Raw genomic sequence first — 24,972 nt, 5'->3', positions numbered from 1 at the left:
CCTGGCTCTCTTCCAAAGTCCTAGACCCCTCTAGTAACTCACTCCTCCCTGGGCTTTCCTCCAAAGCTTCCTTGCGTGGTTTTTGCTTCTTTTTTGGGGCCATCGTCTTTTAATTCAGAGCTACTCCCCTTCATTTAGACACTTTTAGCTCAGGTATTGCCGCGGGCGTAGGTCTAACTTTACCCCCTGCAATTATTCCCTAGACGACGCCTATTCACAGTTTGTAGATGCTTTGCCGGGTGGTGGGTTACTGCAGTTATACTTTTCACTCACACACTCACCTACCTCTATTGTGCCATTTGCCCACCAAGCCTGCCAAGCTGTTTTTTTTTTGGGAGAACTCTTTGTCTGCTCTCTGGTCTAATGGTCTCCCCCTTTCCGTTTTTCAACTGATTGGATGAGCCTGGGGGAGCTGCCACTCAGAGATCTGCTCTGCTTCACCTGCTCCTCCCCCTTCAGGGGGTTCTTGGGGTTCGTTTTCCTTCTATGCCTTGGGGCTCCTCACCCCTCTTGGTGCTAACTCGGCCCCTCCCCTTTTCTCCGGAGCGAAAGACAGATGGCCTATGTAATTACACCAGGCGCTCGACGGCGCCTCAGCTGCAGCGCGAACTCCTGATCGCCGTGTCTTTCTCGGTACAATCTGGCGGAGAGAAGACTCCAGGAAACTCCGGGAAACCTCTGGTTGGGCTCAGGATCAGTTCCCAACGCATTCCCCTTTCGACCCGCGGTCCGATGCTTGATCCGCGATCTGCGACCTGGACTGCGCACGTCTCGACAAACGTCACACGTCAATTCACATCTGATGGGCGGCTGGCTGGCTTACGATAAGGTAGGCGGCAACAACAGAGATCTGTTTTCACTCCACTCACTTTACATTCAGTTCATCTTTGTTTGACGGTTCCGCTGTTTTTTCGATTATCTTCACTATGCTTTCATTAGACCTAATTTCTATGGCACTTATTTCATGTCCTAAGCACGTTACCTCCTTCCTTTTCAAAGCAGTGTCTTCCCAACCTTTCCATCATCACACCCAAAAAATTGTCATGTTCTTGCTCATACTTCCTTGCTATGAGTGTGTTATCTTGAAAACACAAGACTTGCTCCATATCACCAAAGATATTCTTCAGTGCCCTTTCGAGACAGCGAAAGCTGATGCGAGTCCAAATGGCATTCTCCTATATTGAATAGCTCCCCAGTGGTGTTATAAAAGATGTCAAATGCCTAGATTCTTCTTGTAGATTCACTTGGTGGTACACAGCGGACATAGGCAAGACTCTAAACATAGATCTACCCCCTATAACTGCAATCATTTCTGAAATATTGGCCTGTCTACCCATATGTTCTTGATTAAGTTTTGTAAATCAATTCAAAGCTGAATCTTTCTCCCTTCCTTCGGTGCTACCACCACGTGAGTGTTCCATTCAGGTGCCTCAATTGGTTAAATTATTTCTTGCTCTAATAACTTTTCCAGCTCCTTCCGTAGAGGCTTCCTCATCACATTAGGGACATTCCTCACCTTATGTACAACTGAATTGGCCCCTTTCTTCAGTATTATTTTGTGAGGAAATCCCTTCACTAGCGCTAACTCCTCAGTGAACACCTTAGGATACATTGACATTATGTCATTCTCATAGTTACTAATAGCTTCACTAGTCGCCATTGGTTCAATTACCATCACTGGTTCCTTAGCATTAGGATTTATGATGATATTCAGATCTCTTTGATGACGTCAGCCTAATAAGTCAGACTGGAAATTAGTCACAGAAACTCACCTATGAACACCCTCTGACTTTAATTTGGTAGTCATCCTTCTCATTTCCAAAATTTCCATTCTTTTACCTGAAATCCAACCACTTTGAAGTTAGACGTTTCCAGCAACGTATTTCCATCGTATCATATTTCTTCATAGGTTCTCTTGGATAGAAGGGTATAAAGGCTTCCTGAGTCCACAAGCACTTTCAACTGCTTATTGTCGATGGTGACCAGTTGCAATTGTTTTTGTAGTCTGTCAACACTTTCCATTTTTACCCTCTGTTCCACTTGCCCTTATCCCTTTCCATAATTCACACTACCTGCTACATTACCATATTCTTCATTTATAGTTAAAACTATATCTTGAAAACTTTCATATATATTACGATGTCCTGGCCGATTTCTTGTACTTTCCTCCCTCATACATTTGTTCTACACAACTTAGCAAGGTTTCCTCTTTTTCCACAATTTCTGCAAATCATGTTTCTAGCAGGACACCTTGTGATAGAAGCTATATGTCCCAGTGCCCCACAACGGAAATACTTTATTTCTCGGGTAGCATTATCGTTTCATTTTACACCCTCAGTAAAAGTGTCAGAGTTCTGTTTTCGGACACCGCTATTCTTGTCTACTGCTTCTTCATGCATTTTCACTTTCCGTTTACTATCCTTTACTACTTCACTAACCACATTCTTTTGGCTGAGATCACCATCCTCCAGCTCTTTTATCCACAGCGCTGTGTGTTCTGTACTCTTGGCTATCTGTATAGTTTCGTCTTTGGGGTTTTCTTCCATTGAAAGCTTTTCCTTTCACACTTTTACTGTTAGTGCACCTCACTATTTGGTCTCTGATCGATGAGTCTGTCAATTGCTCAGAACAACAGGATATTGCTAATCCCCTCAAAGCAGCCACATACGATGCAATATCGTTATCGCTTCTCTGCAGTGTGGAGAAAAACTTGTGTTGTTAAAGAACTACATTAGTCTTAGGCGTGAACTTTAAGTCCAACATCTGTAGTGACATCTCATGAACATTGCATGGTTGCCGATCAACCAATCCCAGGGATAATTCAGGAAGGTCTTCATATAGTCTCTGAACTTCAACACTCAAGTAATGCAATATTATCTCCTGTCTCCTCACTGATCCATACTTATCTCCACCACTTGCTAAAATATATTAATAACAGTTTTTTCAACTGCTTCCAGGGTACCTCCGGTTCACCAGGAGTGGATTAGAATGGTGGAGGTGATGCCATACCCTGATCCGCCATGACTTGCAAGAAAAGTTTTAAAAAAATATCCAACATAACAATCTAACATAAAAATACTGTATACTGTTCATCTTAATGCTCACTGTTCCTTTAAATTATTCCTGCTTAGGCCCACTCCTCAAATTGCCTAAGAGGACGTTGTCTGCAGTCAATATCGGACAATGGGCATTCCTCAGATCCCCAAAGAAGTTGCTCATGAAGAACATGTGTATAATTATGTCCCAGGTAACCTTTGCTTTCATGTTATTTTAAATTGCCCAAAAGCACTACGCAGAATGGAGGCTGGGCTCTGAAGACAGCCCCAGTCTTTACTTAGTCACACCACAGTTTAATACATTAATGGGCCAGTTGAAGTCAGCTGCATGCAGTCGCGGATCCCTATATCACGACACCCCAGCTGTGTAAAAGCTTGCACGGCCTCAACGAGACACGCTGGGAAAGGCTCGAGCCTTGAGAGAGGCCTAAGAAGACATGTGCTAGGGAGGCTCGAGCCGTGAGAGCGGCCTAAACAGACACATGATTGCGCTTCAGCAGCCGCAGCGTTCTGTTGTTGCGTTGCAAACCAGTTTCATGACGCGGCTCATGCCAATCAGCTGTTGTACGTTCATAGATAACACCGCTTATTTTGTTAAATTAATGCATGGTTCCCACCTTCAGCTTTAACATTGCCTTAAAGTACATTGAATAGCTATTCACAGAGTGTTGAACACGTATTCCTATGGGGCGGTTTACTGTTTTTATTATTTTTTTCTACTCCTTCTGTTGACTCCAGGGGTAAGGATGCATCGATGTTTGTCCCTTGAACAGAGAGACACTTGTAAAGAAAGTCCAAAGACAAGTTTCTTCTATTTCTTTTCTCTTTATTCACTTTGCATCCCCAGGTCTTATCAACTGTCCTATCTTCTTTACTTCATCTCACTCCTTCTCCTACATTCAAAATGATGCCACCCTTACATAGCTGTGCTACTCCATGCCACTGGAGTCAAGCTATCCTGGCTGATGAGGGCTGAAAGCCCGAAACTGGTCCTAGGATGCTTGTTTCCAGTCCTGGGAGGACCTGGCCTGGCAGTTCGGGCTGGACTTTTCCCATTGGGCGCAGAGTCAAGACTGATTAGCATATGGCTGGGTTCAAACTGGAATGGCATGGTGAGCAAAAAAACGATGGATTTAGGCCCAGATCTCTGTACTGGGGTGAATGTATGACATTGTTCTGCATTCTGTCCATCAGTTGTTCTTTTTGCATTTGTCACCCTTATATGGCTGCCATTCCACCCTTCATAACTCTACAAGAATTTTCCTCGGTCCCAAAAAGGACGTTCCACAATCACAGTTCAGGTTTAGGAAGTAGCTCCTTCCTTTTTTACATCAACAGGAAGTTTCATTCACCTGAGTTCAGTTTCAAGAAGTTGCACCTTCCCGTCTGTCACCTGAGTTGTGCTTCTGTAAATGGCTCTTTTTTCTGTCATTAACAAGGAGCCTGCGCCGACTCGAAGACAGCTTATGAAAGCCTTCCTTGGTGTCATTCACCGGAAGTCTTGTCCAGCTGAAAACAGTTTACGAAAGAAGCTCCTTACTTCCTTTCACTCACAGTAAGCCCCTTAGACCGGAAGACAGTTCACAAAACTAGATCCTTCTTTGAGTGACTCAGCTGAGCACCTGCCAACATGAAGACATTTAAAGAAAGTAGGTCCTTCCTCGATGACCCTCACAGGGGGCCGTAATCAGCTGAGGACAGTTTATGAAGGTGCATCATTCTTTGTTACTGACAGGAAGGCTTTTAAACAAGTGATAGTATCCATAAGTGGCACGTTTTTTATGATGTCAATAGGAGAGAAGCAGCATGTTCTCTGATCCTATTAGGGCTGATACAGTGTCATTCCTGATGTCATGATGAGTAAGGCAGTATTTTTTGTGATGTTAGTCAAGTCAAAAATAGCTTTATTCGATTGTTAGAAAGCAATCATAAAAGCATACACGTTAAAAATTAATCACATTTCATTTCATTTTACAATATCACCATATTATAAGAAAACACATATAAAAACATATACAACAGTTCATTAGTGGGAGATTTCTACTCAAGTCATCATCACTATACATAGAATGCACTACATGATCATAGTTTTTCTCCAATATATCACTTTTTTCAGGAGGACTGTGATTATTGCAACGCCTCTTTCATTATCCAAATATTGTAGACATAGCAGGGCCGGACGACATTGGCGCAGACCCATCTGTCTCAAAAGAGGCAATAAAATCCTACGCCTAATAGTAACGTGTATGGTGCTTTGGGGAGACACATCGTCACAGGAGCAAGGCTGTAGATCTCGTGACCAGTCATTAACGGCTGGAAAACTAACCAGTCTTTGAAAGATCCCCAGCCTAAAGCGAAATAATAAAAATCTGTCATAATTGCCAGGGACACAAACCAAGTAGGGTTGAATATTAAAAGTAGTTAATAACAGTTGGTGTTGCAGGATAGTTGGTTTTAAGACCTCTGTTGATGTTCTTAAATTATCCAAGAGAGTCAGGCCCTCTTTCCTCAGGTCCTTTCTAGAAACGGCTGAGATAGTAAGAGGATTTAAAAAGTATTCAGGTTTGCCAAGATCCTTGAAAAACTTAAACACATAACTCAGCCAGGGAATCCTCTTTACTCCCTCCAATTTCAAGATATCTGACAAAATTTCCCTATTCAGCTTGGTTTCCTCTTTTGTCACACAGCCTGTGCCATAATAGCACAGGCTCAAGCTTAATCAAATCAGATATAAATGGGAGGCCTAATTCTGCATGGCATATATAACTTGAGGTACTATTTGTACAGCTAAAATATATATTAAGAAAGAGTTTTCAACTACCTGAATGGGTGTCGGGTCTACAGAGCCCCATACCCCACTCCCATAAATAGCAGCAGATACACATTTTGCCTTATAGATTTTGATTAGCTCAACGGGGGGTCTTGTACCCAATTTTTTGGCAAACGTCTTGAGGGAAACAGTAGAACGTACCATCGCCAGTTTCTTCGCTACAGCTTGGGCCCAAGACTCATTCTGTGCAAATAATATACCTAAGTAAGAAAATTGCTTGGTTGCCTCAAGCTTCTGTCCTGTATTAAACTGGCCCTTTTGGTCTTAAAATCCTTGCCACAGCGCATGATGAATGTTTTAGATGAATTTACCCTTAGTCCAAGATCTTTCATGAAGAGGGTAAAACTATCCACCACGCGCTGAATACCCACTTGGGTACGCGACATTAACACTGCATCGTCTGCGTACAAAAGGGCCGGGATTGGACGGCCTGCTACGTATGGGAATCTAAGCTAACTCTGCACAAGGCGCCCTCCAAACCATTTATATACAAATTAAAAAGAAATGGGGCCAGGACACATCCCTGCCTGACTCCACTCCTAATTGGGATTTTAGCCGTGCGTTCACCCTTCAGGCCATATCGGACGTGAGCTGATGCGTCACTGTAAAAACGTTTAAGAAAATAAATATTATTTTCATCAACCCCTAAGTGTCCTAGCAGACTCCATAGTTTAGTGTGAACCACGCAGTCAAATGCGGCCGAGAGGTCCACAAAGGCCAGGAACAAATTTCCTTTCTTGGCCCTTGTGTACTTTCCCACCAACATTAAAAGATTTAAACCTTGCTCCACTGTTCCTAGGCCGGTCCGAAATCCGTATTGTAAATCAGATAGAATAGAATTATCATCAGCCCAGTCCAAAAGACGGTCCAAAATTATCCGCCCAGCTATCTTCGTGAAAGGGTCCAACAGGGAGATAAATCTATAACATCCCGGGTCGTGCCTATCCCCTTTTTTGAAGATAGGCACGATTATGGACTCCACCCAGGTAGACAAGAATCCCGTAATACAACTTGCATTAAGCACCTGGACCAGAAGGGGGGCCCACAGAGGAATCGTTGGCTTAAAAATGTCTATGGGGACACCGTCCGGTCCAGGAGCCTTGCTACCCTGGCTAGCGTGGAGTGCTTTTTCAACCTCATCCAAGGTAAACGCCAAATTCCTTGATTTGGGATAGGCAATAGGTGGGCAAGGGGACAAAGATAATTCCTCTCCCTCATATACCTGAGCGAAGTGCCCAATCCAGTCTGCGGGGGTTCTGATAATCTTCCAGAAGCCTGCACTATCATTATTTACAGATGCTACGTGCAAGGCTTCCCAAGCCTCCATTTTTAACATGTTCTTCCTGTCTCTGACAGCTAACTTATATTCTTTCCTAAGTCTCCTCACCTCAGTAATACTTCTTGGGTTTGTAAGCAGTTCTTTCTTTAAGAGTGCCTAGGCTTGGGTACATTTAGAGTTAAACCATCCTCCCTGATCTCTATTATTTTTATTTTTACTCTGCCTCATAAGGGAGTTCCTTATTACATTTGTAATAGTTAAAAAAGAGGCAAGGAGAGTTTCTGGGGGGGAATCTTCGCCCAAGCATATTGCAAACACTGACATACATTTACTGATTACTATATTAAGTATTTCTGTTTGGTCAACCATGGCTCATCGTAAAGAGTACCCATTTATACTACCAATAGATACATTTTCTCGTACTCGATCTTTTTTATTATTCCTTAAGGTGCTCTTCATTGGCAGTAGAATGGCCATACAGAGCGGGAAGTGGTCGCTTAGTGCGTTGTCAGAGACTTTAAAAGAATGAATTCTGTGAGCATAATTACTAGTGGCAAGAGCATAATCAATAGTAGAAAAACAGCCCCTACCATTAAATGTCGGAGGTAAGGAGGATGGTAATACACATAGTTCGTTAGCGAAACCAAGATCAAAGTTGTTAAATACTTCATTTAGCTGTTCACCCAGAGGAGTATCATTAAAATGAAATTGACACATGCCCTCTTCCCATAACACTCCACATCTGTTATCTTCAGCATTCTACATAACGTACAATTACAGTCGCCTACCAGAAGAATCATCACATCTTTCCTGTTACTTGTAACCTGGGAGGACAATACTTTAGACATATTATTAATAACATTTGATACTTCACCCAGGGGAATATTGTTATAGAAATTAACCAGGGCAATCGAAGTAACAGAATCCAGATCAAGTACCAGAAATTGTAAATAAGTATCTTTGATAGGCTCTATAACCCTTTATAAATTCAGTTTGATGGAAAGATAAACACTCAGCCCTCCCTTAGCTCTCCCATGCACAGCTTCAACAGCCGGGGTATGATAGGTCTTATACCCATTAAGATGGACCACTTCCTTGCTCCAAGTTTCCTGAAAACAAAGCAGGTCTTGGGACTGAATAAAGTCCTGCCAAAATGGATTATTAATTTTTGACTTAATTCCAGCAATGTTCCAGGAGATGATGTAACATAATGGGATTACTACAGGGGTAGGAGCGGGTAGAGGGGGGCTGACACCTTCCAACAAAGACCCGTTAGGGTGCACTATCTCAGAACCAACTTCAGAGACCACCATCCCATTGATGGTACCCTCAATCCCCGGAATACTGCCCTTCTCCACTCTCTCACTCATAGTGACCCCCTGATTGGGCATAAAATTAAAGTGAACAACTTCGCTAGATAGATTTGCAAGGTTCTCCATTTGCAGTCAATCATTAGTTTCTAAACCACTCAAAACCATAAAGTGATTTGATGTCGGAACACAGTATCTTGCTTGGTTAGGACCCAAGTAATTTTCTACTAGTTGGTGGGGTCCTGGACACCTTACAAGATCCCTGGGACGATAAAAGAAACCCAAGGGTAAGATGTTAATAACCTCAGTGTTAACCGCCCCATTAAAGCCCCCCTCAATGATGTTTCGTACCAAATGTGGGGTTCTAAACGTTAAGATGACACAATCTCCATTCAGGGATTTAGTGGATGAGCCTACCCAGCTAACCCTTCTAGCCATTTTGAATTCAGAAAACAGAGAGTTTTTAGATCCAATCCTTGAGGATAAAAAATGAATGGATTTGTTTCTCAGTGTCGACCATTGTTCAAAAACATTAGGGGGTAAAACTGGGACGTTGGCTAACACAACTGTATATGGCGTAGCTTCTGGTGGTAAGTTTAAAGTTGGTAAGGGTTTGTTTGAAATATCTCTTTGGCCAGACTGGGGTCTGCCCGCATCACAGTTGATATTGCTATTATTCTTACCTCCCATGTTTGGGTCGCTTGAATTTGCCTCACTGGCTCTGATGTTACCCACTGCGTTAATAATTTCTAGTCTGTTGTTAACCTCCCTGGTTTTATGTAGTACTGGGTTGGCCGTAACCGAAGACGAACCCTCAGGGTTTTCTCTTGTGTTGGCCGGGGATGGATGGACTAATGTCTTAGTATGAGCTGACTGGACGGATTGGTCGATGTTGATCATCTTTTCCTCTATATTAGCTACCCGAGTTTCAATAGTGTTGATTTTTAAACATATAGGCTCTAAGAGTGTTGATATCAAAGTCTCCATTCTTCCCCAAAAATTCTCATCCTCTTCTGGCTTACCTAAACTATTTTGGCCAGGGACACTATCTGCCTGGCCCTTGCCCTTTTTCCCTTTGATTTTGTTTACATTTCACTTTTTGCCCTCTAGTTATTACATGCGGGCTTACATTATTAGACCTAGGTAATAGTACAGGATTAGGACTTAAGAGGGTTCGCCTCCCACCTGACCTGGTGAATCATCAATTAAAAAAGGATCTCATCAATTACATTCAATGGCAACATTGTAGGTGTCAGGGAGAGTCTACTGGGGGGGGGGGGTTCAAGGGACAGTCTGTGCTGTGTGAGTGCAGTCTCATGATTTAGAGGAATGAGCTGGGAACATGGGAGCTCAGCAAAAGAGGACACTAACAGCGAATCAGGAGAATTTACCGTAGCCAAAGATACATTCACAGGTGGCAAAGGGGGGGAGCATACCAGGTGGAAGTGAAAGGCGCCTTTCCGTATTCTCTATAGCAGACGCAACCACCCCTATTGTTTTTGCAACATTTTGTCGATCGCTGTTAAACTTGGAAGTGGAGTGGTTGAGGCTGCTTTTTGCCTAGTGAGAGGGCGAGAGAGTGGGGTATTAATGTTGCCCATGTTCTTCAGCATGGAAATCTTGGGGGTCTATGTTTACAGAGGCTCAATATGACAATCCGAGCTAAGTTAAAAGGATAACTAGTCACTAAAAGATAATATGGCCCCGGAGCGTGAGTTCAAAAGTCAATATAAAATGTTACTTCAGAACCAAGCTTTGACTGAGAATTTAATAATTACCACCAAATGGTAGACCAGTCCAATCGCTGCCCTCCCAGCCAAAGGGGGTGGACCTGCCCGGCCTCCTTCGGCTCCTGACGGCCACAGATAGTCCCGCCCTTGTCCCGGGCTTCTCCCGGCACCGCCCGCGCGCGTCCCGCATTGCGTGGGGGAAGGCAGCGCTTTATAGCGCGATGACAGCGCCTCCCCTTCAGCAGCTGTGAGCACTCTGGCAGGGCAGGGCAGAACCAACAGAGCGGTGCACCCTGGGATCGAGAGCCCACCAGGGTGAAGCTGCGCCTCCAGCAATCGTCCCTGAATGCGTAGGAGTCAGGAAAAACTGCAAAGCGGCAAGTAAGTATTTCAAAGGGCCCCATGCTGCGTGGGGAAAGGCGGCGCTTTATAGCGCGATGACAGCGCCTCCCCCTTCAGCAGCTGTGAGCACTCTGGTAGGGCAGGGCAGAACCAACAGAGCGGTGCACCCTAATCTACCTTATTAGATAAGCAGGAAGGCTCAGATAAAGACTGTTGACATAGTCTAATTGTGAAGTGATATGGGCATGTACCACTGTCTTTCTGCTGTCCATCGGGAGAAAATGAAGAAATCTACGGAGCGTTTTTAATTTCCAGAAACATTTAGAGGAGACATAATTAACATGTGCTTTTCAGGAGAGAGCAGAATCAAATTTAAAGCCCAGGTTTTTTGCAACTTGCGCAGGTTCAGGTGGAGGGTTCAGCTCCCTCGGCCACCACATCTCTGCTCTTGGTGGTTGTGCCTGATTGAAGAATAGCACCTCAGTTTTATCCGTGTTTAACTTCAGGTAGTTGTCTGTCATCCAAGATGCGATATTGAGCAGACACTGCCTGAAGTTGGAAAAAGCTGCCTCCGTGTGCTCTTTGAAGGAGAATACCAACTGGGTGTCATCCGCGTAGGAGACAGCCTTAATATCCCATTCCTCCACCAGATAAGCCAGTGGGGCAATGTAGGCATTAAAGAGTGTGGGACTTAATGCCGACCCTTGGGGCACCCCACATGTAAGAGCTTTTGCTGATGAGATGTGGGGATGGAGGGAGATTAACTGGTGCCTATCTTCCAGGAATGATTTGAACCAAGCAAGCACAGTGCCCCCTATACCCATCTTTTCCAGCCTTTTGATCAATATCCGGTGGGAGACCGTATCGAAGGCCGCAGAGAGGTCTAATAGCACCAGCATGGCGGAATTTCCCTGATCACTTGTAGCACGCACAGTCTCTGCCACCTCCAGTAGAGCTGTCTCTGTACTGTAGCCAGCTCTATAGCCTGACTGTGAATGATGAAGAAGGACATTAGATTCGAGGTGGGCTGTTAACTGTCTCTGGACCTCTTTCTCCAGGTTTTTTGCCGATATAGGCAGAAGGGAGATCGGCCTATAGTTTTTAAGAACAGCGGGATCAGCATCTTCTTTTTTTAGTATGGGTCTCACATATGCTGTCTTCCAGGGTGCAGGGAGGGAACCTGATCTTAAAGAGGAGTTCCAGATAGCATTGAGGACAGGATTAAGGACCGTGGCTAGTGATTTAAAAAATCTGGCCGGACAAGGATCCATAGGTGAACCTGAACTTATGCTATTTAGATCAGCAAGTGAGGTATCCAGGCTGAATGGGCTAAATTCTGACCATTGACTCCTGGTTGAAAGACACAGGGTGAATTGTCTATCTTCTCTACCTGCGAGAAAGAGCTATAAATTGCCTGTATTTTCTCCTGAAAATAGATGGCTAGATCTTCACACAGAGCAGGTGATGGAGTTACTGAACTCTTCAAAGCCTGTGGTTTAACAAATCCTTGTACTAGGTTAAAAATCTCTTTAGTTGGGTTTTTGGAGATTTTGATCTGCTCCCCAATATAATCCCTGATAGTGTGTTGTTTAAGTTTCTTAAATTTCTTCAGCTCGATTTTATATGTAATTTTTGCTGCAGTATCATAGTGTTTTCTCCATATGCGCTCAAGTTTTTTACAGGCGCTTTTACATGTCCTAAGTTCTATGGAGAACCAGGGCGCAGATGGTTTCTTTCTAGCACATTTTATTGATTTTTTTGGAATAGTATTATCGAGTGCTGATGATACCCAGTGAAGAAAGGCAGAGTTATCCTGGCTAAGGTCGCCTGTTACCTCTGGGGAGGTGTTTAATAGATCTTTTTCTAATGATTTTAGATCTAGTTTCTTCCAGTCTCTTCTAGTCTCATAGGTGAGAGCCATCTGTTTATCGCAGGAGGTGCAAGTCAAATTGAAAGGTATAAGACAGTGGTCTGACCAAGTAAGCTGTAGAGGTGTTTTGACTTCTAAGAGTCGATCATTCGTAAAGATAAGGTCTAATGTGTGTCCCGATTTATGTGTAGGTGAAGTTACTTTTTGCATAAAGTTTTAGCCCTTGGAGGGTGTCATTCAATTTAGAGGCAAGGGGGCACTTTTTATTGTCCATGTGGACATTGAAGTCTCCAAGTACTGTGAGATTGGAGTATTTCAAAGATAGGTCTACAATGATGTCATATAGGTCAGAAAGGTACACCGCCGATGAATCCGGAGGTCTATACATTAGTATTCCGGTGAACGATGAGTTGGGTGAAAATTTAATACAATACAGCAGGGCCTCAATCGACCCGACTCGTTCTATTTTTTTTATACGTAATATTCCAGTCCTCCCTCAATATTATAGCAATTCCACCTCCTAGTCTATTATTTTCTCTATTCAGTGTGGCTATCTTATACCCCGATGGAATTGCCAGGGATATATCTGGGTTGCTATTGTCCCTCAACCAAGTCTAAGTAAGGAACATTATATCCCAGTGTTCATTCAACAGGGTAAGCCAAATATCTTCAGTGTGTTTGGGGACGGATCTACAATTGACTAGGCAGGCTTTATAGATGCATTCTGAGTCCCTTACCAATCCTATATTACCTTTGGTGTTGAACATGAAGGGGCAATATTTACAGTCCTCCAGGAGGTCAAAATCGAGTTCAAGGTGATATTTGATATTTGATATTTTGATATTTGTGGGGTATTTATAGAGCGCAGCGTTCGCTCCGACGGGAGCACCTTGGCGCTTAAGATCCTGTGAAAACCAGTCCAAGAGGATTAGATAGCTGCTTTGGAGTAGTCGTCAGGGAGAGTGAAAATCCAGGTTTTAAGAAGCTTTCTAAAAGGTTTTTCCTGGGTTAGTTGTCTGAGGGTTTTAGGCAGTTTATTCCAGGCTTTGGTGGCAAGGAAACTGAGGGTTTTCCCACCTTTAGTTTTCAAATTGTATTTAGAGGAAAGGATGAGATTGTCATGGGTAGAGCGAAGGTGGCGACTAGGGGTGTAGTGGGGAAAACGCCTGGTAAGGTATTTAGGGCCTGTTTTGTTGTAGGCCCGGAAGGCTATGATCAGAATTTTAAAGAGAATTCTTTTGTGAAGGGGTAGCCAGTGGAGGGATCGAAGCGCTGCAGTGATGGAAGATCTGCGGGGCAGTCCAAGGACTAAACGGGCGGCTGTATGTAGTACGCTCTGTAGTTTCAGAATCGTGCTCTTTTTAGCCCCTGCGAGCAGGCCATTACAATAATCCAGGCGTGAGATTATGAGTGCCACTGTCACCGTTTTTCTGGCGTCGATAGGGAGAAAGTCGAAGAACTTTCGGAGGGATTTGATCATTCCGATGCATTTGCCTGCGACGGTTCTGGCATGCTGATCGAAAGAGAGATCGGAGTCAAAGATTACGCCGAGATTCCTGGCCGATGACACTGTCTGAGGGGGAGCAACTGAATTGTCTGGCCACCAGAGTGCTGGGCAGAAGGAGGTGTTTTTTCCGATCGGGAGGATCTCCGTTTTACTCCAATTGCATTTTAAGTGATTGTTTTCCATCCATCGGAAGACTTCGGTCAAGCAGTGTTTAAGATTGAGTTCTGCTTCAGTGGAGTTATCCTCTAGTGGCACAATGAGTTGTGTATCATTGGCATACGAGGTGACAGGTATGCCGAATGATTCAATCAGGGTCAGAAGGGGGATAAGGTAAATGTTAAAAAGGAGAGGGCTCAGGATGGACCCCTGCGGGACACCAGAGAGGACCAGCTTATCTTTGGAGTGGTAGGGGCCCAGAGCGACAGTTTGAGATCGGTCAGAGAGGAAGGACTTTATCCAGGATAGGGCAGAATCGGAGATGCCAATGTCCATAAGTCTACTGATAAGGATGGAGTGGGAGATGGTGTCAAATGCCGCCGTTAGGTCGAGAAGGATGAGAATGGAGTTTTTCCTCTCATCTTGTAGGGTTTTTATGGTGTCAGACAGTTCAATTAGTGCGGTTTCGGTCGAATGTTTAGGCCGGAAACCCGATTGTTGGGGATGGAGAAAGTTGCTGTCATCCAGGTAGCGTTTTAGCTCACTATGAACTAGTTGTTCCGTTATTTTTCCCAAGGCCGGGAGCAGCGATATCGGGCGAAGGTTGGTAAGGTCTGTCGGGGGTTTATTTGCCTTTTTCATAAGGGGTTTGACTATTCCCTTTTTCCAACGGCTGGATACTATGCCAGTGCTGAGCGATGAGTTAATTAGATTGTTAATGGTCGGGTTAACCACGTCGATTAGTTGGTGAAGTATTTTGGGGGGACAAGGATCAGACGGGGAGCCCGATTTGCAAGCCAGAATGGCTTCTCTAGTTTGCTCTAATGTGACCAGGGAGAAGCTACTGAAAGGGGTACCTTGAGGGTCCGGTGGAAGGGGCACAGGAGGAGTAGCTGGGGGGGGAAAGTTGATTTGAATAGAGGCAATTTTGTCCTCAAAGTAGTCAGAGATTTGGTCGCAGAACTTCTGAGAAGGGGGAATTTCAGGCAGAAGTGCCTTGGGCTGCGTAAATGATTTTACTATCGCGAACAGCGCCTTTTGTTTTTGGCAGGAGTTTTTGATGGCGTTTACGTAGTAGTTTTTTTGGGCCGTTTTGATTTCAGAGAGATAGTTTTTCCTTGTGGCGATATAGGAAAGACGATTTACCACCTCGTATGTCTTTCCCCATTTACGTTCTGCCTTTTTGCATAACAAATGAGCATTGGCTAGTTCAGGTGTGAACCAAGGGGCATTGGTTTTGGTTTTACACCGGGAGGTGCGGGAGCGTAAGGGGGGCATTCTGGAAGTCATTTCCTGTGTGATCCAGTTGTGGAAGAGGTCGGTGTCGGTGTCGACGTTGCCAGATAGGATGGGGGTTTGAGTTTGCATTAGGGGTTTAAGGATGATGTTATCTTGGACCTTTTTCCAGTTGATGTGGTTGTTGGGGTAAGAATTGGCTTTATTGCAGACAGACGGATTAGTGCTCATAACGTGGAATGGGATTAAGGAGTGGTCAGACCAGATCTGGGGCAAAGGGGGCAGTGTGATTAGTGAGGAAGAGTTTGTACAAACTCCATCAAGGGTGTGACCCAGGGAGTGAGTGGGTGAAGTGACAAGTTGCTTAAAATTGAACATGTCAAGGGTTTGTGCGAAGTTAATAGTTTGTACATCTGATTTTGATTCAAGATGTAGATTAAAATCCCCTAGGAGGGTGAAGGATGGGTATCTAAGTGAAAGTTGTCCTAAAGAATCGCACAAGGAGTCGAGGAACTCGGTGGCATTACCAGGTGGGCGGTAGATAAGTCCACCTGAGAAAGAGGTGTGTTCGTTCAGTTTAATAGAGAAGCCTAGACCTTCTGTCTTTTTTAAGGGCTCCAAACTGAAGGTATGACAAGGGAGGGTGTCTTTGAGTATAATTGCGACACCTCCGCCTCGGCCTTTAACTCTATCTTGCCTGAAGAGCGAGTAGCCCTGGGGTAGGGCGACAGCAATGTCAGGGTTACTGTCTACCGTTAGCCATGTTTCCTTTATCATAAGGCAGTCAAAATCGGACTCCAAGATGAGGTCATGTATGTCTTGATTGTGCTTGCACATGGAACGTGCGTTGATCAGACCACCTTTGAAGGAGGGCTGGGAGGCCTGAGGGGGTGGTACATTGGCCGGTGAAAGGGCTGAGTGTTGGCCAGTGGTCCAGTGGCAGAACTTGCAGCTAACTGGGCCTGCCAGTGGGATGGATTCTCACAGTGTTTTGGCCTCAGGGCGTTTAGTTGTTCAGCAGACCAGGACAGGCTAGGCAAACTTACGAGATCCAGATGCACAGCGTGGTTGGCGCTGGTCGCGTTCGTTCGCCGACGGGCGCAGACGGGCTTGCCTTTGGCGCACACGCTGCGCACGTCCGCTGCGCGCATCCGCTGCGAGTTCGCCCTGTCATAGATTTATATAGGCTGGTGTCACAAAGAACTAGCAGGCTCACCTGCCGGAAGCGGGAATCACCGTAAGTGAGTGTGCTTGGAAAGCCCCGTCTTCACCCTCCGTGCAATCGGCACTTGCCGTGACGGACCGGGGTGAGGGCAGTGAGGTGAGTAACAGCAGTCTTTAACACAAAGTGAAGTTCACAACAGAGTTTCCTTATTAAAAATGGCGCATTTAAAAAAAAGGAAAAAAACATCACGGCGCTAGGTAGCAGGAATTCGTTGTTTGGATATTTGGATATTTTGGATATTTGGAGGGGTATTTATAAAGCGCAGCGTTCGCTCCGGAGGGAGCATCATGGCGCTGAAAATCCTGAAAGCCCGGTCAGGCGGAAGGCGCGGGGGGGTCTATATGGCGGCTCTGGTCCAGTCGTCGGGGAGGTTGAAAATCCAAGTTTTAAGAAGTTTTCTGAAAGGCTTCTCTAAGGTCTGCTGTCTCAGGTGTTTAGGCATGTTGTTCCAAGCCTTGATGGCCAGAGAACTTAAAGTTTTTCCGCCTTTTGACTTTAAGTTGTACCTGGCGGAGGACATGAGATTGTCTTTGGCAGAACGAAGGGAGCGACTCGGGCAGTAGTGTGGGAAGCGTCTGGTTATGTATTTAGGACCAGTGTTGTTAAAAGCCCGAAAGGCCACAGTAAGTATTTTGAAAAGTATTCTTTTATGAAGGGGTAGCCAATGCAGGGTTTTTAGGGCAGTAGAGATTGAGGATTTGCGGGGTAATTTTAGGACCAGGCGGGCGGCAGTATGGAGGACGCTTTGTAGTTTGGTCAGAGTGGATTGTTTGGTCCCAGCCAGGAGGGCGTTACAGTAGTCAACGCGCTAGATAATAAGAGCTGCTGTTACAGTTTTCCTGGCCTCAAGAGGGAGAAAGTCGAAGAACTTTCTAAGAGATTTAATTATGCCGAAGCATCTGCCGGCAACAGTCCTGGCATGCTGGTCGAATGATAGATCAGAGTCAAAAAGTACACCGAGGTTTCTAGCGGTAGTGACGGTCTGGGGCGGGGCAACAGAGTTATCCGGCCACCAGAGGGCTGGACAGAAGAAGGTGTTCTTTCCGATGGGGAGGATCTCAGTTTTGTTGGAATTGCAGCGGAGATGGTTAGAGTCCATCCACTGGAAGACCGCAGTTAAGCAGTTTTTAAGATTGAGCTCAGCTTTGTTTGAGTTGTCCTCTAGTGGTACTATCAACTGAGTATCATCGGCATACGATGTGACTGGTATGCCGAATGATTCAATCAAGGCGAGCAGTGGAATGAGGTAGACATTAAAAAGCAGGGGACTCAGGATGGATCCTTGGGGGACTCCAGAGGAGACTTTTTTCTCCTTAGATAAAAAGGGCCAAGGGCGACAGTTTGCGACCTGTCGCTGAGGAATGATCTTATCCATGATAGGGCTGTGTCTGAGATCCCTATATCCACCAGTCTATTGATCAAGATAGAGTGGGATATGGTGTCAAATGCTGCAGTGAGGTCGAGGAGTATCAGAATGGCTTTTTTCCTCTGGTCTTGCAGCGTTTTGATTGTGTCAGTCAGTTCAATAAGAGCCGTTTCAGTTGAGTGTTTGGGGCGGAAGCCAGATTGTTGAGTGTGAAGTATGTTATGGGTTTCGAGGTAGGTTTTGAGCTCTTTGTAAACTAGCTGTTCAGTTATTTTTCCCAGAGCAGGGAGAAGGGTGATTGGGCGCAGATTGGTCAAGTCCACTGGGGATTTGTTAATCTTCTTCATGAGTGGTTTGACAACACCCTTTTTCCATATGCGAGGGACAGATCCGGAGCTGAGAGACAAGTTGACTATGTCATTAATGGTAGGGTTTATCACATCTATCATTTGATGGAGAATCTTGGGGGGGCAGGGGTCGGAAGGGGAACCGGATTTGCACGATAGAATGGCTTCTCTGGTTTGAGCCAGGGAGAAGGGGGGGGAACTTTTTGAGACTACCAACACAGTACAGTTATTGGTGGGAGTAACTGTGTTTTATGAAGTCATTAGAGGGGAGACCGATCGTTCTCTGATGAACTCATTGGTGACATTGAGGTTTGTGATGTGACTATGAGTGTGGCACAGTGTCCTCTGATGTCTTCTGTGGCGAGCCAGATTGTGTGTGTGCATGTGAGTTTGCGAGTTTGTCTGTAGAGAAAGTTTGCAAGTTGTGCGCATGGTTGAGCTTCTATGTGCAGTTGTGTATTGGTGGATATGGGCTATGTGTGAGTGTGAAGGTCAGTAAATTGGTTCCTGGTGGAGAAATATTATTATCTTTCAACGGAATCTGTGATTTTCTCAGCACTTGAGAGAGTTTTCCTTAAGTATCATCAGTGCTTTGGTGAAGTAGCAGAGTGGACTGGTGATGTGGTTAACACTCATTTTGTGGGAGGCTCAAGGGGAGAAGTGTTGTTGTTCACCTTAATGTAATCACTTTTTTCAATTTTTTCAATGCAGGGAGATAGTGGTGGCCCTTTGGTGTACTACGGCAGCAGACAAAAATGGGAGCAGGTGGGCATTGTGTCCTTTGGAGAAGGATGTGGCCGGAAAGGGAAAGTTGGTGTTTACATGGACGTGGAATACTACTTGTATTGGATATACGGAGTAATGCGGGTGAGTACTCCCCACTTAGGTTTTCTCACACTGTGACTGTCCAGCTTTCCTTCCTGGTGCAAACAAACACTACTAATGCGTAGGGCAAAACAAAATCAGGCCAGAGCTTTGCCACTAGATTAAAGCAGTGCCCCCAAACACAGAGTTTGGCACTAGATTAAACACTGGCCCTAAACATTCAACTTGCGCATAAACCAAAGCATTATCTCTAGCCTGATATTTTTGCCCTAAAGTGGTGCCTTACCCAGACATAGACATTGCTTTAGCAGTAGTAAAGGTCGGGCAATGCTGTCTGCTTTTGAAACCTCACCTAGCAATTGGAAATGAGCATTTCAGTCTCATAGTTCTACTCACGTAGGACAGAAGGCTCCTTAGGAAGACTTACTGTGTATTTCTAAGAATTGTTGATAATTTATTACTAAAACTTTTAGAGACATCTCCCAGGTACCAGAGGAGGCCCACTTGGTTTGCTCAGCTTTATGATCCAGCCATGAATCACTTAACCATCTCCGGTTCGCCTGTGTAGTCTTTCTTGAGGAATTAGCCCTTGTTTACATTCACTGACCTGTCACGAAGAATCACTGCTATAGGTGCATGAGTGGGTCATGCATTCCTCTGTTTGCTTCTTCATTGCTTGGGCCCACCTGAAAAGTTAAATTGATGGTTATAGAGACCATAAGTGATCTGTAAAGCCCTCCTTCGGCGCGAAACATCTAGGCCTGTGGTGTGTGCCGTGATGCTACTCTAGTTTAGTTGCTCCTTCAGCGCTAAACATCTAGGTCTGTGGTGTGTGCCGTGATGCTACTCTAGGTTAGTCGCTCCTTCATCTCTAAAAATCTAGGCCTGTGGTGTGTGCCCTGATGCTACTCTAGGTTAGTCACTCCTCCAGCGCTAAACATCTAGGCCTGTGGTGTGTGCTGTGATGCTACTCTAGGTTAGTCGCTCCTTCAGCGCTAAACATCTAGGCCTGTGGTGTGTGCCGTGATGCTACTCTAGGTTAGTCACTTCTTCAGAGCTAAACATCTAGGCTTGTGGTGTGTGCCGTGATGCTACACTAGATTAGTCGATCCTTCTGCGATAAACATCTAGGCCTGTGGTGTGTGCCGTGGTGCTACTCTAGGTTAGTCGCTCCTTCATCGCAAAACATCTAGGCCTGTGGTGTGTGCTGTGATGCTACTCTAGTTTAGTTTCTCCTTCAGCGCTAAACATCTAGGCCTGTTTGTGTGTGCCGTGACGCTAATCTAGGTTAGTCGCTCCTTCATCACTAAACATCTAGGCCTGTGGTGTGTGCCGTGACGCTACTCTAGGTTAGTCACTCCTTCATCTCTAAACATCTAGGCCTGTGGTGTGTGCCGTGACGCTACTCTAGGTTAGGCGCTCCTTCATCGCTAACCATCTAGGCCTGTGGTGTGTGCCGTGACGCTACTCTAGGTTAGGCGCTCCTTCAGCGCTAAACATCTAGGCCTGTGGTTTGTGCCGTGACACTACTCTAGGTTAGTGTCCACCTGATAAATATTCAGCCGTACACATTTCCACAATGCTGACCGATTGCTATGTTCATTTCTATTTTCAGTTGTATTCATAAGAGCCCAGTGGGCAGGACATCACTACACTCTCCCTGTGGCCCGCCATCTCTCTACGGCAGCTGCACAGCATGGATTTAGTTCGATCTGAACTGTATCGAAGAAGCTGCCAGGAATGGATTGATGGAGCACTCAGTGGGAGCAGAAACTCCTGCAGGGAATATATGCTGTCATTGGACTGTGAATGGTCATCAGTTTCTTCAAAGCTTGCATACGGTGCACTTGCATATGGACCCGCACCACTCCCATCTAGCTATCCGATTTAAACAGAAACTATTATCTATATAACGTGCCACAGCAAGCAGTGGAGTGGGAGGGATTCGGACAACGAAAAAAGCCATCTGCACTCCAAGTGTTTACCTCAAGCAGCATTGCACATCATATTGTGTTCTGGAACAGGGACCTTGTAAGGACGATGACAGAGAAGGGTGAATTAAACCCAAGCTTTCTCTGATGTTTTCTACCCATCGTTAAATTCAACAGAAAACCAGTCCACCCACTCAAGAATGGAGCCCAAGAAAATGAATTCCAAAATCCAAATTAAATGTACCATTGTGCCAAAATACCCAGTTTTAATGACTTCATCTGGCAAGGGTTATATTGTTAGGACCAGCCATAGGTTTGTGGCACCACCCTGTGTCTCTATGCTTTGAGGAGAGGTATACAATTTATATGAACTAAAAGATGGAGCCAGCTTGAGCCAAACAGTCTGCTGTTCTGCCGCCATCTTGGTCACAGATCTCACACATCAGAGACTCCTCTTAGGTCTGGCTCCGTATAGTTTTATTTTTATGAAGAATGTAGTGTCTGCAGCACCTGTCTAATTCAAGACTGCGAATACGGTGAAACCAGGTGTTACCACCTGGCCTGAATCTCATTGATTGCCCCTGTGGGTGCCATTTGTGATAAATGTCAAAAAAATTGTTCCTTTTTGTATGTAAGGTATTCTATAATTATGTAAATGTAATATTACATGTGTATATATAATTATGTGTCTATAAAGATTTATATATATATATGTATATATATTAAAAGAAAAAACTGTGCAAACTGTTGCATCGCCTCTAAATGTATTTTTTATTTGAACTGTGTAACACAATTCCACACTTGGATGTGTAAAACCTCACTGAATACCAATCTCAGTATTTCCAATTACAGCTCACCCGTATGGCAATAGTGGCATTTTATTGTGCCTTAAGTTTACAACGAGTTGTGTTTTGTGTTTACCATGTGCTTCTCTGTGCTATTGAACAGTGTAAGACGTGGGACGCGGGACGGTGGGTGTTTCCATCTCCTCATGTCTTATATGGAGGGAGTGATATTTCAATGAGCAGTGTGCTATGACATGTAGAGAACATAGACAGTCTTTGTGTCTGATCTTAATGACAGCACTGGATAACAAGCATTGGAAAAGTTTGGAGATCCGGCCTTAGCTGGCTGGTGCAATGCTCATTATTTTATTTTTATTATAAGTGTATTTATGTTTGGAATTGGATCTCTAGTTAGCAGAGGAATGCACCCTGTCTAAGTAGGAACCACAATCCTAGTTATGGTAAGCTAGATACACACTAAAAGGTAGCCTGTGCTCACCCTCTGGCAGCTTGGCACAGAGCAGCCAGGCACATGTAAATAGACAATGTGTAAAGTATTTGCGCATCAGTAACACAATGAAAACACCACAAAAATTCTCCACACAGGTTTAGAAAAATAAAGAATGATTTTATGAATAAAACAAGACTACAACAACAAAAATCCAATAAGTATAACCAGTGTTAAGATTTGTATAAGTAATAAACCAAACATTGTGCTTAGAAGTCAATACCTTTAAGAGGTTATTTGAGATTGCGCTACACCATGGCAAATCCAAAATTGAGGACGACCTCTATGGATGGGCAGGCCAGCTACATGACTCAAGCAGGTCCCATTGACAAAGTACCTTGAATGGAGCAAGCGTCAACGTTAAAGACTTGATCCCATGGATGGAGGCAAAGCGACTGCACCGATTCGTGCAGTCGAGGACCTCTTTATGATGCAGGTGCTGCGTCAAAGTCGAGCTACGCTGTTCGTCGAGGCGCTGTCGTCGATCAGCTCCTGGGTCGGCATTAAAGTTCAATGCGTCAGTTCTGAGCGGCTCAAAGTTGTCACTGCATTGGTTTTGATGGTTCTGGACAGCAGAAATCACCTCTCAAAAGCCCAGGACAGGGTTTCCCCACTTGGCAGGGTAGGACCCACAGACGGCAGAGTCCAGGGGCTGTTGCAGAGTTGAAGAAAGTATTTAATGGCCCCAAGACTTCAGAGCAGGGGGCAAACCAGCAAGCCCTATGAGTCACTATGGCTTCAATTGAAATGGGTCCAGGCCTTATCCTCATCAGAGAATTGATAGTGGGTGACCAAGTATACCCTTGAGGGTTTGGACAAAGAGTATGATGGGGTAAAGATACCTTCAAGGGATTGTAATAAACACAGACATTTTGAAATCACTTACAGGATGAAATCATGTGGGCTTTAGTGATTTGAACCCACTATTGCTGGTTATGCAACAACAAAAATTACATATATTCAAAGCTGTTACTTGTGAGTAATCAGTCAAGAGAGAGAGCAAAAAGAGATTGAAAAACGGGTGTATATAAACAAAGAGTATTTAAATTTTTCTTTTTTTCAAATCAAGTTAAAAAGTTGGGTACAAGATAAACAGCAAAGATGTAAAGGGGTAACTCCATTAATCCACACAGCCCTTGTTACATCAATTGCTCAAGCTTTTCTACCTAACATAAAATTAATTAAATATTCAATGGTAGATAAAGCCACAGTCGACGTTTCGGTCTCTATTCTTTCGTGTAGGAGACCATCCTCAGGACATGGATTTCATATCTTGAGTACCCTAAAAATGATAACAGATTAAAAAAAAAAAAAAAAAATACTGTCTCAACCCAATGAAAGTATAATCTACTTGATATATAAAACACCCAAAGAGCTCTCAACTCCTAAGAATAAAGGCAGATATTTAGGAATACCTTTTAGTTCAACCACAATCAAAAAATAGTGGTAAAGTAACAAATACAAGATTATGAGTTGCAGCTATTATTTACATCATAAATGACATTCAGGAGAAACAGTTTGTGAATCAAATTAGATAAAGAGTAAATTCTTCATTTACGTAATGGAAAACAATTAAAAGATACAATTTAAACATCAAGTTATGTAAATGATATCATAATTAAGGAGTGCAGTTCCTAAATAATATCAATTCTGTGTCATCATCAAAATTATCCACAGGGTATCCATTGTAGGCCAAGGGAAACCTTAGGTTAACATTCAATGTATTAGTTCTATAATTATTAGGATAGTGATCTAGCAAGAATTAGGTCAGGAATCAAATTTGCACGTTGTTTATGCATAATCGACAAGTTAATTCGAATGTTGGCATAGAAACCACCCTCATTTTTAACATATTTTTGTATTTTTGTACCTCAATCATGTAGGCGCATGTGTCAATCATGCAAGCGTCCGGATCATAAAGTTAATTTCCTAGCGCTGATACCGATTCAAGAATTATCGTACTGCGCTGAAGTACCCTGTGATTGGATAGTGAAGCAGAACAAGAATTGGATTACATTACATATCCCTATATTAGATCAAATTTCCGTGTAACAAATCCTTGGTTTTTACCTTATGGGAGCCAAAAGGTGTCCCAGGTAGATGGAATAGTTTGCACCATAGAGATTAAGAATGCCGTGGCAGTATCTGTATTTATAGATAATATAGATGTATTGGTAAGCTGATAATATCCAATATGTGTCTATGCATTTCCCCATTCTATACATAAGTTATTATTTCTTACTTATACATTTGCCTATATCTTTTGTTTTAAGGCAAAGTCACAAGAGTTTCCCAAAGCATTCTGCATTATTAGCCTTGTTGACCAAAACACTCACTAATCAGTGTTGGTGGACAGTTTTAATGTTAAATCATACTGTATACGCTCTATGATAGAGTTTTGGCTAACTGATGTTATCAGGTTTTTGCAACATTATAGAAGTCAAAAAGGGGATAATATCCGAATAATCACTAAATTGCCTGTGTAAAGCCATGGATTTAGAAACAGGTGGGGGGGTCACTCATTATTTTTTAAGGGATGTATTATTTGTGGTACAAAAAAGGGGGGTGAGGCACCTGATCCAGTTCCTACATGATCTACCCTGGCTGATCTCAGGCTCAAACACATTGATACACAAATCGAATCACAGTGATCACTATACATTATGAAT

The 24,972-nt window shown here is 44.0% G+C and overlaps 1 protein-coding gene across 1 annotated transcript in view; it reads left to right on the top strand.

Annotated features, from left to right (window-relative positions):
* TMPRSS4 (transmembrane serine protease 4) overlaps positions 1–21,759 on the top strand; it is an 87,560-nt gene extending 65,801 nt beyond the window's left edge. Inside the window, exons 11-12 of the mRNA XM_086957012.1 lie at positions 18,966–19,121; positions 20,695–21,759. Coding sequence (XP_086813138.1) covers positions 18,966–19,121; positions 20,695–20,706 — 168 coding nt within the window. The 3' untranslated portion in view covers positions 20,707–21,759. The remainder of the gene's footprint in view (positions 1–18,965; positions 19,122–20,694) is intronic.
* The last annotated feature ends 3,213 nt before the right edge of the window (positions 21,760–24,972 follow it).

The sequence above is a fragment of the Lissotriton vulgaris genome, chromosome 2_1 (assembly GCF_964263255.1).
Source record: "Lissotriton vulgaris chromosome 2_1, aLisVul1.2, whole genome shotgun sequence".
NCBI lineage: Eukaryota > Metazoa > Chordata > Amphibia > Caudata > Salamandridae > Lissotriton > Lissotriton vulgaris.
This window is presented reverse-complemented; position numbering and strand designations above follow the sequence as displayed.